The sequence below is a fragment of the Salmo trutta genome, chromosome 24, assembly GCF_901001165.1.
Source record: "Salmo trutta chromosome 24, fSalTru1.1, whole genome shotgun sequence".
Classification (NCBI taxonomy): domain Eukaryota; kingdom Metazoa; phylum Chordata; class Actinopteri; order Salmoniformes; family Salmonidae; genus Salmo; species Salmo trutta.
The window spans coordinates 19,770,198-19,787,573 of NC_042980.1; the positions used below are offsets into that span (position 1 = coordinate 19,770,198).

A 17,376-nucleotide genomic window follows, 5' to 3' on the forward strand; every position below is an offset into this window, starting at 1 on the left:
CTCAATTTTTTCAATTTAAAAGAATATATAATTGTAGTTTTGTCATGTGAAGATATGGCCTATTTCTTAACATGTAGGCTAAAATGTATATTGATACCATGTACCTTTTATGTAGTAGTTGTGTTGTCTAATATAGTATCAGGTCAAAAACCACACCAGGCTGATACTGATCACTTCACTTTTTATTTTACGTCATGTTCATTTGAATGCATAAAAGGTAAAACATTGTCACTTTTTTTCCTGTATAGTACTGAGCATAATAATGAAGTCCTTCCTCCAACAATAGTCGCCCACTGCCTTATCCCCAGACCCCAGAATAGCCTGCATTCTGCTTAGGCTCCCGTGTCTCTCTCACACACTGTTGGTATACTGTCAATAGAATTTACGCTCGAGACCCATCAGTTCACTGGAGGCAGGCTCTGTTCTGGCTCAGTGCGTCTCGTACGCGCAATGGATTGTTGGAGTTGCCAAGTACCTCGTAGTGAACACGAATCTTGCGCCAGGTTTTTGGACTCGTCTTATGGACTTGGTGAAATTTGACTTGTCCAGTCGCGATGTTGGCTTATAACGAATCTATTTCGTAAAGACAACTGACGGGATAGGCTACTCGGAAAGGGAACTCCCCACAACCCGAACCATGTGTAACTCTCCAGAGTAATTTTTTTTGCGCAAGGTGATAGTGACGGTGAAGACAGTTGAGCTGCCTTTTCTAGTTGGCTAAGAGGAACGAGTCAAATACTTATGGATTACTACCCTATGGTTCTTTGACAGGGTCGCCTCGATCTTAAAGTGGAACATTAGGGAGGACAATTGTGAGGCTTTATCGTCTGTTTTACACATCTTAACGCTTTTCCAACTTCTGGCATTGGACAACAGTTTTGAAGGAAGACCATGGCATCGGAAACCACTCCAGTGTTGTCGAAACAGGTGTTACTTTGGCTGGTTGTAGGTGAGTTTTGGAGAAATGCAGGAGCGTAGCGCGGGGCATCGCTATCCCTACATCCCTCAAGGCTTTTGTTCCTTTTCTACAGATGGCCGGACATGAATGAGAAAATTTATGAACGATGTCCAAAACATCCGATAGAAACTGCAAAGTGATTATCATTAAGTATTGAAATAACCCATCTGGAAATGGTTAACTATATATGCAACCGATTCATATTATTCAAAAAGAGATGTTATATTCAAGAATAATACATTCTAACGATTAGGCCTACACGTGCTTGTCTGATGCCATATGGTTGGTTTCATATATGTGTGTGTGTGTATGTATACACTCAGCAAAAAAAGAAACGTCCTCTCACTGTCAACTGCATTTATTTTCAGCAAACTTAACATGTGTAAATATTTGTATGAACATCAGATTCAACAACTGAGACATAAACTGAACAAATTCCACAGATGTGACTAGCAGCAATGGAATGTGTCCCTGAACAAAGAGGGGTCAACATCAAAAGTAACAGTCAGTATCTGGTGTGGCCACCAGCTGCATTAAGTACTGCAGTGCATCTCCTCATGGACTGCACCAGATTTGCCAGTTCTTCCTGTGAGAGGTTACCCCACTCTTCCATCAAGGCACCTGCAAGTTCCTGGACATTTCTGGGGAGAATGGTCCTAGCCCTCACCCTCCAATCTAACAGGTCCCAGACATGCTCAATGGGATTGAGATCTGGGCTCTTCGCTGGCCATGGTAGAACACTGACATTCCTGTCTTGCAGCAAATCACGCACAGAACGTGCCGTATGGCTGGTGGCATTGTCATGCTGGAGGGTCATGTCAGGATGAGCCTGCATGAAGGGTATCACATAAGGGAGGAGGATGTCTTCCCTGTAACACAGCGTTGAGATTGCCTGCAATGACGACAAGCTCAGTCCGATCATGATTTGACACACCGCCCCGGACCATGACGGACCCTCCACCTCCAAATCAATTCCGCACCAGAGTACAGGCCTCGGTGTAACACTCATTCCTTCGACGATAAACGCGAATCCGACCATCACCCCTGGTGAGACAAAACCATGACTCGTCAGAGAAGAGCACTTTTTGCCAGTCCTGTCTGGTCCAGCAACGGTGGGTTTGTGCCCATAGGCGACGTTGTTGCCGGTGATGTCTGGTAAGGACCTGCCTTACAACAGGCCTACAAGCCCTCAATCCAGCCTCTCTCAGCCTATTGCGTACAGTCTGAGCACTGATGGAGGGATTGTGCGTTCCTGGTGTAACTCGGGCAGTTGTTGTTGCCATCCTGCACCTGTCCCCCAGGTGTGATGTTCGGATGTACCAATCCTGTGCAGGTGTTGTTACACATGGTCTGCCAGTGCGAGGATGATCAGCTGTCTCCCTGTAGCACTGTCTTAGGCGTCTCACAGTACGGACATTGCAATTTCTTGCCCTGGCCACATCTGCAGTCCTCATGCATCCTTGCAGCATACCTAAGGCACGTTCACACAGGTGAGCAGGGACCCTGGGCATCTTTCTTTTTGGTGTTTTTCAGAGTCAGTAGAAAGGCCTCTTTTAGTGTCCTAAGTTTTCATAACTGACCTTAATTGCCTACCGTCTATAAGCTGTTAGTGTCTTAACGACCGTTCCACAGATGCATGTTCATTAATTGTTTATGGTTTATTGAACAATCATGGGAAACAGTGTTTAAACCCTTTACAATTAATATCTGTGAAGTTATTTGGATTTTTACGAATTATCTTTGAAAGACAGGGTCCTGAAAAAGGGACTTTTTTGTTGTTGCTGAGTTTGTGTATGTATGTATGTATGTATGTACAGTGCCTTGCGAAAGTATTCGGCCCCCTTGAACTTTTCGACCTTTTGCCACATTTCAGGCTTCAAACATAAAGATATAAAACTGTAATGATTTGTGAAGAATCAACAACAAGTGGGACACAATTATGAAGTGGAACGAAATTTATTGGATATTTCAAACTTTTTTAACAAATAAAAAACTGAAAAATTGGCCGTCCAAAATTATTCAGCCCCTTTACTTTCAGTGCAGCAAACTCTCTCCAGAAGTTCAGTGAGGATCTCTGAATGATCCAATGTTGACCTAAATGACTAATGATGATAAATAGAATCCACCTGTGTGTAATCAAGTCTCCGTATAAATGCACCTGCTCTGTAATAGTCTCAGAGGTCCGTTTAAAGCGCAGAGAGCATCATGAAGAACAAGGAACACACCAGGCAGGTCCGAGATACTGTTGTGGAGAAGTTTAAAGCCGGATTTGGATACAAAAACATTTCCCAAGCTTTAAACATCCCAAGGAGCACTGAGCAAACGATAATATTGAAATGGAAGGAGTATCAGACTACTGCAAATCTACGAAGACCCGGCCGTCCCTCTAAACTTTCAGCTCATACAAGGAGAAGACTGATCAGAGATGCAGCCAAGAGGCCCATGATCACTCTGGATGAACTGCAGAGATCTACAGCTGAGGTGGGAGACTCTGTCCATAGGACAACAATCAGTCGTATACTGCACAAATCTGGCCTTTATGGAAGAGTGGCAAGAAGAAAGCCATTTAAAGATATCCATAAAAAGTGTTGTTTAAAGTTTGCCACTAGCCACCTGGGAGACACACCAAACATGTGGAAGAAGATGCTCTGGTCAGATGAAACCAAAATCGAACTTTTTGGCAACAATGCAAAACGTTATGTTTGGCGTAAAAGCAACACAGCTCATCACCCTGAACACATCATCCCCACTGTCAAACATGGTGGTGGCAGCATCATGGTTTGGGCCTGCTTTTCTTCAGCAGGGGCAGGGAAGATGGTTAAAATTGATGGGAAGATGGATGGAGCCAAATACAGGACCATTCTGGAAGAAAACCTGATGGAGTCTGCAAAAGACCTGAGACTGGGACGGAGATTTGTCTTCCAACAAGACAATGATCCAAAACATAAAGCAAAATCTACAATGGAATGGTTCACAAATAAACATATCCAGGTGTTAGAATGGCCAAGTCAAAGTCCAGACCTGAATCCAATCGAGAATCTGTGGAAAGAACTGAAAACTGCTGTTCACAAACGCTCTCCATCCAACCTCACTGAGCTCGAAGCTGTTTTGCAAGGAGGAATGGGCAAAAATTTCAGTCTCTCGATGTGCAAAACTGATAGACATACCCCAAGCGACTTACAGCTGTAATCGCAGCAAAAGGTGGCGCTACAAAGTATTAACTTAAGGGGGCTGAATAATTTTGCACGCCCAATTTTTCAGTTTTTTATTTGTTAAAGTTTGAAATATCCAATTAATTTCGTTCCACTTCATGATTGTGTCCCACTTGTTGTTGATTCTTCACAAAAAATTACAGTTTTATATCTTTGTTTGAAGCCTGAAATGTGGCAAAAGGTCAAAGTTCAAGGGGGCCGAATACTTTCGCAAGGCACTGTATGTATGTATGTATGTATGTGTGTGTATATATATATATATATATATATGGAAAGTAATTCATGAAGCGTAATTTTAAAATTTCATATGGGTATTTGTGTAACATTTAATGAAAGGAGGATGATCCAGGTGGATGATCTTGTCAAAATTATGCAATTTTGATAAGGCATAAGCCTGTCTTTGAATAGGACAACATTTTGACTTAACAGCAAGTTGAAGGTGTTCAAAACGGACCCATCCACACAGGTCAATTATCTAACGTTTGAATAATGCGTGGGGCCCTCCTGCTGTAGAGAAATAGTGCACACATCTTAACCAGCCTACTGGGCTGAAGTCTGATAAGGTGTGCTGCTGTCTGTGCACACCTAAGGGTCCAACTCAAGGTGTCATAACAAATCATACCGACTTTGGGAGCATCAATATTATGGTTTGCGTTTTCAACAACACAATAAATAGACTGTCAATCTCGACAGAAAAAGAATGCATCCCCCCTACCTTGTAGGCATGCCCAGTATCGACGGTTTGGCAATCGCCGAATGTCATTAAACTTTGGGGCGTTTGGTAACAGATGCCTCTTTCCATTCATCAAATGCCCACTGCACAGTTTGGATTGATATATGGATTTTATTTGACAGTTTTTAAAAAACTATACATATATACAGTACCAGTCAAAAGTTTGGACACATACTCATTCAAGGGTTTTTCTTTATTTGTAATATTTTCTACATTGTAGAATAATGGTGAAGACAAACTATATAAAATAACACATTTCAGTCTCTGAACAGTTGATGTTGAGATCTGTCTGTTACTTGAACTCTATGAAGCATTTATTTGGGCTGCAATTTCTGAGGCTCGTAACTCTAATGACCTTATCCTCTGCAGCAGAGGTGACTCTGGGTCTTCCTTTCCTGTGGCAGTCCTCATGAGAGCCAGTTTCATCATAGCTCTTTATGGTTTTTGCGACTGCACTTGAAGAATCTTTCAAAGTTTTCTATATTTAGCAGATTGACTGACCTTCATGTCTTAAAGTAATGATGGACTGTTGTTTCTCTTTGCTTATTTGAGCTGTTCTTGCCATAATATGGACTTGGTCTTTCACCAAAGAGGGCCATCTTCTGTATACCACCCCTACCTTGTCACAACACAACTGATTGGCTCAAAAGAAATTCCACAAGTTAGCTTTTAACAAGGCACACCTGTTAATTGAAAGTTTGTGTACCTTATGAAGCTGGTTGAGAGAATTCCAAGAGTGTGCAAAGCTATTATCAAGGCAAAGGGTTGTTACTTTGAAGAATCTCAAATATAAAATATATTTTGATTTGTTTAACAGTTTTGGTTACTACATGATTCCACGTGTTATTTCATAGTTTGTTTTCAATATTCTACAATGTAGAAAATAGTAAACATAAAGAAAAACTCTTGACTGGTACCGTGTGTGTGTGTGTGTGTGTGTGCATATGTGTGTGTGTGTATATATGTGTGTGTGTGTGTGTGTGTGTGTGTATGTATATATATATATATATATATATATATATATATATATATATATATATATAATATTCGTACAGATTTTAAAAAGTTACCAGGATTGAGCAATAAGGTTTTATTTGCATTCTGGTCCCTATTTTTTTTGTTGCTTAAATAGGTCCCTATTTTTGTTTTTTACATAAATACCTTTACAATTACATAGATCTAGACACAGTTCAGAGAGAAAAAGGTTATACTGTTCACACCTTAGCCAGCTTTTGACATTCTTTTTAAAGTGGTTATGGTTGGTATGGCTTTGAGTTGCTGTGTTAGCGTATTCCACTTAACAGCGCAGGTATATAAAAATGTGTTCTTATCAGATAGACTTATATTTAAAACTGTGAATATTAGTCTCTGGCTCTGGTATTATACTGGTGGACGTCTCTAACAAATGAATAGTTTGGTAGGTACCTGGGGGCTGAGTCTGTGATAATTCTGTGGACCAGACCAAGTTGTAATAATACTACTCGTTTTTCCACAGATATCCAGCCTAGCTGCTTAAAATGCTCGACCTCCAAATGAGTATGAGGGGGAGTTTAAGTACAATTCTTACAAGCTTGTTGTGGCTGGTCTGTTAAAAAAAGGGTTCCGAAAGGGTTCTTCAGCTGTCCCCATAGGAGAACCCTTTTTGTTCCAGGTAGAACCTTCTGTAGAAAGGGTTCTAACTGGAACCAAAAGGGTTCTACATTCAAAAAATGTAGAACTAGGAATAGATATAGCCCTTGGTTCACTCCAGACCTGTCTGCCCTTGACCAGCACAAAAACATCCTGTGGTGTTCTGCATTAGCATCGAATAGCCCCCGTGATATGCAACTTTTTAGGGAAGTTAGGAACCAATATACACAGTCAGTTAGGAAAGCTAAGGCTAGCTTTTTCAAACAGAAATTTGCATCCTGTTGTACAAACTCAGAGTTCTGGGACACTGTAAAGTTCATGGAGAATAAGAGCACCTCCTCCCAGCTGCCCACTGCACTGAGGCTAGGAAACACTGTCACTACTGATAAATGCACAATAATTGAGAATTTCAATAAGCATTTTTCTACGACTGGCCATGCTTTCCACCTGGCTACCCCTACCCCGGTCAACAGCCCTGCGCTCCCCACAGCAACTTGCCCAAATCTCCCCCACTTCTCCTTCACCCAAATCCAGATAGTTGGTGTTCTGAAAGAGCTGCAAAATCTGGACCCCTACAAATCAGCCGGGCTAGACAATCTGGACCCTCTCTTTCTAAAATTATCTGCCAAAATTATTGCAACCCCCATCACTAGCCTGTTCAACCTCTCTTTCGTATCGTCTGAGATTCACATAGATTGGAAAGCTGCCGCGGTCATCCTCCTCTTCAAAGGGGGAGACACTCTAGACCCAAACTGCTACAGACATATCTATTCTACCCTGCCTTTCTAAGATCTTTGAAAGCCAAGTTAACAAACAGATTACCGACCATTTCGAATCTCACCGTACCTTCTCCGCTATGCAATCTGGTTTCAGAGCTGGTCATGGGAGCACCTCAGCCACGCTCAAGGTCCTAAACGATATCATAACCGCCATCGATAAGAGACATTACTGTGCAGCTGTATTCATCGACCTGGCCAAGGCTTTCACAGCATTCTCATTGACAGACTCAACAGCCTTGGTTTCTCAAATGATTGCCTCACTTGGTTCACCAACTACTTCTCCGATAGAGTTCAGTCAAATCGGAGGGCCTGTTATCCGGACCTCTGGCAGTCTCTATGGGGGTGCCACAGGGTTCAGTTCTCAGGCCGACTCTCTTCTCTGTATACATCAATGATGTCGCTCTCGCTGCTGGTGATTCTTTGATCCACCTCTACGCAGACGACACCATTCTGTATACCCCTGGCCCTTCTTTGGACACTGTGTTAACTAACCTCCAGATGAGCTTCAATGCCATACAACTCTCCTTCCGTGGCCTCCAACTGCTCTTAAATGCAAGTAAAACTCAATGCATGCACCTGCCCGCCCGTCCAGCATCACTACTCTGGACGGTTCTGACTTAGAATATGTGGACAACTACAAATACCTAGGTGTCTGGTTAGACTGTAAACTCTCCTTCCAGACTCACATTAAACATCTCCAATCCACAATTACATCTAGAATCGGCTTCCTATTTCGCAACAAAGCATCCTTCACTCATGCTGCCAAACATACCCTCGTAAAACTGACCATCCTACCGATCCTTGACTTTGGCGATGTCATTTACAAAATAGCCTCCAACACTCTACTCAACAAATTGGATGCAGTCTATCACAGTGCCATACGTTTTGTCACCAAAGCCCCATATACTACCCACCACTGCGACCTGTATGATCTCGTTGGCTGGCCCTTGCTTCATACTCGTCGCCAAACCCACGGGCTCCAGGTCATCTACAAGTCTCTGCTAGGTAAAGCCCCGCCTTATCTCAGCTCACCGGTCACCATAGCAGCACCCACCCGTAGCAAGCGCTCCAGCAGGTATATCTCACTAGTCACCCCCAAAGCCAATTCTTCCTTTGGCTGCCTCTCCTTCCATTTCTCTGCTGCCAATGACTGTAACGAACTGCAAAAATCTCTGAAGCTGGAGACTCTTACCTCCCTCACTAGCTTTAAGCACCAGCTGTCAGAGCAGCTCACAGATCACTGCACCTGTACATAGCTCCTCTGTTAATAGCCCATCCAATCTACCTCATCCCCATACTGTATTTATTTATCTTGATCCTTTCACCCCAGTATCTCAACTTGCACATTCATCTTCTGCACATCCTACCATTCCAGTGTTTAACTGCTATATTGTAATTACTTTGCCACCATGGCCTATTTATTGCCTTACCTCTGTTATCCTACCTCATTTGCACATGCTGGTTATAGATTTTTCTACTGTATTATTGATTGTATGTTTGTTTATTCCATATGTAACTCTGTGTTGCTGTATGTGTCGAACTGCTTTGCTTTATCTTGGCCAGGTCACAGTTGCAAATGAAAACTTGTTCTCAACTAGCCTACCTGGTTAAATGAAAAATAAAAATAAAATAAAAACCTGCAACAAATGGTTCTCCTATGGGGACAGCCGAAGAACCCTTTAAGGTTCTAGATAGAAAAAAAGGTGCTAAGAGTGTAGCTTATTCTTTAGATGTTTGGGGCTTGCAAGAGTCTTTAAGGTGTCTATAGCTAGGTTTCCATCCAATTGGTGACAAATTTTCATGTGAATATTCTAAAATGCACATTTTCCCATCAAACTTATGTTTCCATCTAATTGACTTGTTGCAGATAAGTCTGAGCATAAATACTTAGTGCACATAAAAATAGCTTTTGCTGTTAAATTTTCATGTACCAAATAAAAAATACAAGAAGTCTATTGATGCATCGGTGCGTCAATCTAATTAACATTTTAAAAAATCCCCATTAAAATCATCAGTTTTAGCTAGAGATATGTGTTGTTTTTTGCATGGGATGCAATGATTTTTAAATGGACCACTGTTGGCCGGAAATTCGTCACTCGTTCATCCTGCGATGATTGTTTTCAGCCACCGGTAGCTTGTGGGTGCTTTAAATGCGCTACAGTCAATTATGAGTGCATGTTTACTTATATTAAATATATCATTATTAATATGCGCCTACTGTATGATAGCTAGCAAATTAACTAACGTTAGCCTGCCTAGCTGAAACCTTTGAAGAAGGAAAATGTTTTATTTCTACAATTTCCAAAAGATAACCAAACAAAAACGTATTTACTTTTTACGACACGTGTTTGTGCATAAGTAGCACAATTTCTAACTTATTTGTATTTGTTTTTATTTACACTTGTATGTTTACTTCTCCATTGATGTTGTTTTTATGTTTTCGCTGACTTTTCTTAGCGGATGTACATTCGTTGCGTATTGAAGTATGGGGAGTTTCAAGCCCCGGAGTGAACATAATTGTACACTCGCAAAGCCAACTAAAAACAAGGGCTGAGGGGCTTACGATGCAAACATCCCTTGCTTGGCTAATCATTTGGACCACCCTCCAAGATGGCGACGGGGATTCCCCCAAGGGCATAAGTCGAGGCTAAGTGGACGAGGGTGTGTCTTTTAAGTGTTTGGACCGCAGCCCAGGAGACATCCCGAAAATTGGTCTTCTCACGAAAACTGTAGCATACGAACGGTATATTCTACTAACTAATATGACCCCACTATGGAAAGACGAGACTCACAAAAACGATGGTGTTGTACGTTTTGCTCTATGACTCTCACAAAGACTTGTCTGAAGGTATCCCATACAAATGAATGGAAGTATGGAGGTGGATCTGTGCCATCAAAAAAAGGGGTTAAATATGAGTCCAAAAACCAAAATATTTCCTGAGCTTTCTTATAGCTCCTAGATATAGGTCAGATACTTTAAAACCTTATTCCTTATGATTTCTGTTACTTTATTTCTAGACCTTATAAACTGTCGAGAGTAGACCCACAACTAATCCAAGTGGAATTAAACACTCTGCCTGGAGTATAATTTTGTACTCACTTGAAAACAATAATATAATTATTTATTGCATTATGGTGTTCTAGTCTAGGTAGGATAATTGTATTGTCCCTAAACAAGATCAATAGGGAAGCTTTTTGAGCTGAGTGTCTCATGTCTTCACTGTTCTTTCATGCGCAATGTTCTTGTGGATTCATATTGAAAATTGATGCAGCTTTTAATGCTTTTATGTGTGGTATGATTGCTAGTTAGTATATTGCAGATATGGACAAATGATCCACCTACCACTATTGTCACTATGTCACTATGAATGGTGGATGGAGGGCAGGGTAGACAGTTATATCGGCTGGTAGACTATATTCACCTGTGATATAGTACAAGTTAGCACACGGAAAAGCGTTGCGCGTATGGGAAGAACCAAAACACTTTGATATAGGGGAGGTGCATGCAAGCAGATGAGAAAATGTATCTAGGATGGAAGAAATGATGTTATACAACCTACAAAAGAGTGAATGTAAACCAGGGAAAAAACGCACTACTCTCCCCTGTGCCCCATTAAAAAAACACACACAACCCTCCCACAAAACTGTGTATGCCTTATATGGTACTATAATGGTCCGTAATGTTTAGTTGTGTGTGACAGTCATAACTGCAGTAGGCCACTGTGTGATATGACCCATACCACAGCTCCTACCTTTAAATGAGGCCTGTCTCACAAGTCTCATTTAAACTCTCAAAACTGAGTGTGTAGAAATGGGAAGTATCATGCCAAAACATTCCTCCCTTGTGTTTTGTTCATTATAGAACCTCAATCAATACCCATGACCTTTTGTGTTAAATGCTGTGTCCACACACTTCGAGTCTCATTTAAACGCTCAGAACTGAGTGTGTAGAAATGGGAAGTATCATGCCAAAACATTCCTCCCTAGTGTTTTGTTCATTACAGAACCTCAATCAATACACATGACATTTTGTGCTAAATGCTGTGTCCACACACTACTGTACTCAGAGCCCTGGCTGAACATCTCAAGAAAATCATATTAAAAACGAGCTCAAAGAGTATTTCAATGGCCTGTCTCGGTCTCTATCATTCCCCTGTTGTCTAAATAAAGCTTTAAAAAATTATCTGAGGGTGGAATTCCACTCTCCTTTAAAAAGGGAAGTTAGCAGTATGTTTTTTATTGTTTGTGTTATCTCTCCTGAACTCAGTTTGATTCATGCTTATATCAGCTACAGTGTGGTTGTAATTAAAAATGTAGAAATAACAAAAGGGCTTCTGCTCCTGAATAATGAGTGACTGTGAGGGCCGTTGCTGGATTAGAACTAGCATTCTTGGGTGACGCAAACACTTCAAATAAGAAACAGTTTAATGCATCTGTAAACCCAGATTGTGCTGCTTTCTCCCCATGAAACACACCAGCATTTCTTTCCCATTTGAGGTTATGCTCTGGCAAGGACCAAAATCTCAAATTGAACTAAGTTTATATGCATGTTGGCATGTTGCAAAGCCGTGTCTTCTGTTATTTCTCAGTTCTGTTCCATTGGAACTCAGACCTTTTGAACCCTGTTTTTCATCGTTACGTGACATCACTGAGTTTATCAAGCGTTCAATCAGAGATGCTGACAAGGCTGAGGTATTGACTTGGAGTGGAAAATTAGAGGAGGAGGAGGAGGAGAAGGAAGAGGGAGGGAGAAGAAGGAGGTGAAGCTAAGTAGCTTAGGAGACAGAGCGTCTCCCGCTGGTAGGGAATAAAACCATGACTCCATGGAGATGATGACAGCAGGGAGAGAAATGTCAAGTGTTCCTCTCCTCCTTTTCAGAGCTGGCTTTGTGTGGCAGTCACCACTGAGTCTCTCTTAGATTTATTACCCTCACAGGAGAAGCAAGTGGGCTCCCCGCTACTCTCTCTGGCCCTCTACCTAACACACATAGACATACAGTTTAAGTCAGTCTTCTGTATTCACTAGTGTGGGGTTCTTTACATTTGTTTTGGACACACTTCACCCCACTCCAACAAGGCAGACATCATTATTCCTGGGAGAAGGAATCAGATGACGTGGAAGAATCTGAATAAATCTCCCTGTTTGGCAAAGAGAATTCCTCTTAACGGGAGAGAATAATGAGAAATGGTGGAGGCGGGACCGAGGTAGGCAGGATGAACAAGTGGAGATTGATGTTTTGCTTGTTTATAACTTTTCAGTTTGCAGCTTTGCTTTGTTCTCATATCCAGTTGGACTCGTGAGACAGGTCCACCCACTTGTCATTGGACTGATGGGATTCATCTGGCTTAAGCTAAAGTATGTGTGGAGGGATCAGAAACAAAACCATGCCTTTTATGTAGTTGAGCTCAAGTGTAACGTGATAAATACCTGCCTTTCTCTTTAAAAATGACAATATCTACAACTCTTTGTATGGTTAGTCTTCCATATCGATAAGTCCATATTTTAAGATTGTGGGGCCCCACAATAACAGCAGCATTATTTATTTCACTCACTCAGTGAGCAGCAAAGCTGATTTTACAGCCCATTGGCTTTAATGCCTGTCTTATAAATCACATTTGACCTTATATAACAAAAAGCACAGCAGCACTGTTAGCTGCAAACAGACAACCAATGGTTTCTCATTAGTGACCCAAAGTCCCCCAGGTAGAGAAGTAACGAAAAGAGACTCCTATCTTCCATCACCACCTCCGTATTTAGATACAGCAGATCTGCAGCCTAAATGACTCCCTATTCCAATTATAGTGCACTACTTTTGACCAGTGCACTACATAGGGAATAGGGACACAAGCTTTATCTCTTCACAGTTGAACTACTGGTCACAGCTGTTTGGGAGAGAGAGTTAGGACTTTCAGAGTCCAGTCATTCAGTGAGCTGACAGCCACATATCTTAACGGTAATGAAGTGTATTTGTGGAGCCTGGCTGCTTGGCTGTTTCCCATTGAAGTGAAGCGTACGACAGGTAGCAATGAAAACCTGTTCACTGAAGTCTCATTGGAACTCCTGAAAGATTCAAGGTGGGGGTGTGACTATCGTTTAGCTGCTTTAAGGGACAGGTGTAAGCTTAGCAGCTGGTGAATATTTTATCCCTCTATGGGCCCTGTTCAAAAGTAGTGCACTATAGGTAATAGGTTGCCATTTGGTACACAGCAGAGCATCGTTCAGTGGGCTGACAGCTCCGAGCATTAGCTTATTATTCATTATGCAGATCTGGGCTCACTCATTCTCCTGTTGGGCCAGCGCTGCTGCAGCAGTGTTCATTTATTGAGGACAGAAAACAAGGAGAGGCAGGATATCTCTCTTTCTCAAAAGTTTAGACACACCTACTCATTCAACGTTTTTTCTTTATGTTTTACTATTTTCTGCATTGTAGAATAATAGTGAAGACATCAAAACTATGAAATAACACTTATGGAATCATGTAGTAACCAAAGAAGTGTTCAAAAAAAATCTATTTAGATTCTTCAAAGTAACCACCCTTTGCCTTTATGACAGCTTTGCACGCTCTTGGCATTCTCTCAAACAGCTTCACCTGGAATGCTTTTCCAACAGTCTTGAAGGAGTTCCCACATATGCTGAGCACTTGTTGGTTGCTTTTGCTTCACTCTGCAGTCCAACTCATCCCAAACCATCTAAATTGGGTTGAGGTCAGGTGATTGTGGAGGTCAGGTCATTTGATGCAACACTCCATCACTCTCCTTCTTGGTAAAATAGCCCTTACACAGCCTGGAGGTGTGTTAGGTCATTGTCCTGTTGAAAACAAATGGTAGTCCCACTAAGCACAAACCAGATGGAATGGCATATCGCTGCAGAATGCTCTGGTAGCCATGCTGGTAAAGTGTGCCTTGAATTTTAAATAAATCACTGACAGTGTCACCAGCAAAGCATCCCCACATCATCACACCTCCTCCTCCATGCTTCACAGTGGGAACCACACATGCAGAGATCATCCGTTCACCTACTCTACGTCTCACAAAGAAACGGTGGTTGGAACCAAAAATCTAACATTTGGACTCATCAGAACAAAGGACAGATTTCCACAGGTCTAATGTCCCTTGCTCATGTTTCTTGGCCCAGGCAAGTCTCTTCTTCTTATTGGTGTCCTTTAGTAGTGGTTTCTTTGCAGCAATTCGAACACGAAGGCCTGATTCGCACAGTCTCCTCTGAACAGTTGATGTTGAGATGTGTCTGTTACATGAACTCTGTGAAGCATTTATTTGGGCTGCAATTTCTGAGACTGGTAACTCTAATGACCTTATCCTTTGCAGCAGAGGTAACTCTGGGTCTTCCTTTCCTGTAGCGGTCCTCATGAGAGCCAGTTTCATCATAGCGCTTGATGGTTTTTGCGACTGCACTTGTAGAATCTTTAAAAGTTCTCTAAATTCTCTGACCTTCATGTTTTAATGTAATGATGGACTGTAATTTCTCCTTGCTTATTTGAGCTGTTTTTGCCATAATATGGACTTGGTCAAATATTAGGCCAAATAGGGCTATCTCCTGTATACCACCCCTACCTTGTCACAACACAACTGATTGGCTCAAATGCATTAAGAAGGAAAGAAATTCCACAAATTAGCTTTTAACAAGGCACACCTGTTAATTGAAATGCATTCTTCATTCTCATGAAGTTGGTTGAGAGAATGCAAAGAGTGTGCAAAGCTGTCATCAAGGCAAAGGGTGGTTACTTTGAAGAATCTCAAATACAAAATATATTTTAATTTGCTTAACATATTTTTGGTATCTACATGATTCCACATGTGCTATTTCATAGTTTTGATATCTTTACTATTATTCTACAATGTAGAAAATAGTAAAAATAAAGAAAAACCCTTGAATGAGTAGGTGTGTTATATATATATATATATATATATATATATATATATATATATATATATACACTACATGGCCAAAAGGATGTGGACACCCATTGACACCCATTTCTGACAGGTGTATAAAATCGAGCACACAGCCATCCAATCTCCATAGACAAACAATGGTATTAGAATGGCCTTACTGAAGAGCACAGTGACTTTCAATGTGGCACCGTCATAGGATGCCACCTTTCCAACAAGTCAGTCAAATTTCTGCCCTGCTAGAGCTGCCCCAATCAACTGTGAGTGTTGTTATTGTGAAGTGGAAACGTCTAGGAGCAACAACAGCTCAGCCGTGAAGTGGTAGGACACACAAGCTCACAAAACGGCACCGCCAATTGCTGAAGCGTGATTAAAAATCGTCTGTCATCTGTTTCAACACTCACTACCGAGTTCCAAACTGCCTCCGGCAGCAACATCAGCACATGAACTGTTCGTCGGGAGCTTCATGAAATGGGTTTACATGCCCGAGCAGCCACACACAAGTGTAAAGCTCGCTGCCATTGGACTCTGGAGCAGTGGAAACGCGTTCTCTGGAGTGATGAATCATGCTTCACCATCTGGCTGTCCGATGTTCGAATCTGGTTTTGGCAGATGCCAGGAGAATGCTACCTGCCCAAATGCATAGTGCCAACTGTAAGGTTTAGTGGAGGAGGGAAATCTTAATGCTACAGCATACAGTTATATTCTAGACGATTCTGTGCTTCCAACTTTGTGGCAACGGTTTGGGGAAGGTCGTTTCCTGTTTCATCATGACAGTGCCCCCATGCACAAAGCGAGGTCCATACAGAAATGGTTTGTCGAGATCGGTGTGGAAGAGCTTAACTGGCCTGAGCAGAGCCCTGACCTCAACCCCATCGAACACCTTTGGGATGAATTGGAACGTCGACTGTGAGCCAGGCCTAATCGCCCAACATCAGTGCCTGACCTCACTAATGCTTTTGGCTGAATGGAACCAAGTCCCCGCAGCAATGTTCCAACATCTAGTGGAAAGACTTCCCAGAAGAGTGGAGGCTGTTATAGCAGCAAAGGGAGGGACCAACTCCATATTAATGCCCATCATTTTGTAATGAGATGTTCGATGAGCAGGTGTCTACAAACTTTTGGCTATGTAGTGTATCTCTGTCACAGAGTTTCTATTTCTCTCTCTCTTTCTGGATCAGTGAGCTGCTTGCATGCGTGCTTGTGTTTGTGTGGAGCTGAATGTGCCCAACGCTGCTTCTTAACACTGTGCTAAGAGGATCATTCATGAGGGTTGCCAGGGTGGCCAATGGACCAAATCCATTAGACATTCTGCTGCTTATTGTGCTGTAAAGCTGCTTCTTCCTGGAAGGTCAAATGTGTAGCCTGGGCTGCATCTGAAATGGTACCCTATTCCCTATATACGTCACTTATTTTTCCCAGGGCCCCACAATGTATCTTATCTTATCACTGCACCTCTGGCTACTGCTACTCCCCATGTTATAGTCTGCAGTGTCTCAAGTAAGTGTACTCCACCCTGTTGTGATTGAGCTGTAGCCTGACTTACTTTGTGTAGCCTAGCATAGCCTTATCTCTTCTCTGCACCTCTGTCTACTCTCTTCTCCGGTAACTGTGTCGGGGTGAGAAAATAGATCCTTCTCAAAGCCCAGAGCGAGATATCTGATCCACTAGACTGGTTTCTAGTCTAGTGTTTCCAAACTCCATTCCCCGAGTACTCCCAACAGTACATATTTTTGTTATGGCCCCGGACAAGCACACCTGATTCAACTTGTCAACTAATCATCAAGCCCTTGACAAGTTGAATCAGGTGTTTTTGTCCGGGGCTACAACAAATATGTGTGCTGTTGGGGGTACTCGAGGACCGGAGTTGGGAAACACTGCTCTAGTCTATTGCCCCCAAGTGTTAAACCAGACACCTGGTGTATTTATTTCTCCCTGGGTTGTACTAGGCAGAAAACATGAACACAAATGTTCTGTCAGTCAGGGTAATTCAGTGTTCTGTCCACCACGCACAGCAAGCTGAATTTTCAACAAAGCTTTGTGAGTCACTCTACCTTGAATTGATCTGGCACCCACCCCTCAAAAGGGCCTTGTGTGAGCAAATTGTAGTGTCACCTTAATTAATGTGTAGGTGTATTCATGTAGGGACCATAA

At 42.0% G+C, this 17,376-nt stretch overlaps 1 protein-coding gene across 1 annotated transcript in view; it reads left to right on the top strand.

Annotated features, from left to right (window-relative positions):
- Positions 1-307: 307 nt before the first annotated feature.
- Positions 308-17,376, top strand: part of LOC115160877 (receptor activity-modifying protein 1) — a 69,932-nt gene continuing 52,863 nt past the window's right edge. Inside the window, exon 1 of the mRNA XM_029711373.1 lies at positions 308-949. Within this exon, the coding sequence (XP_029567233.1) occupies positions 892-949 (58 nt within the window). The 5' untranslated portion in view covers positions 308-891. The remainder of the gene's footprint in view (positions 950-17,376) is intronic.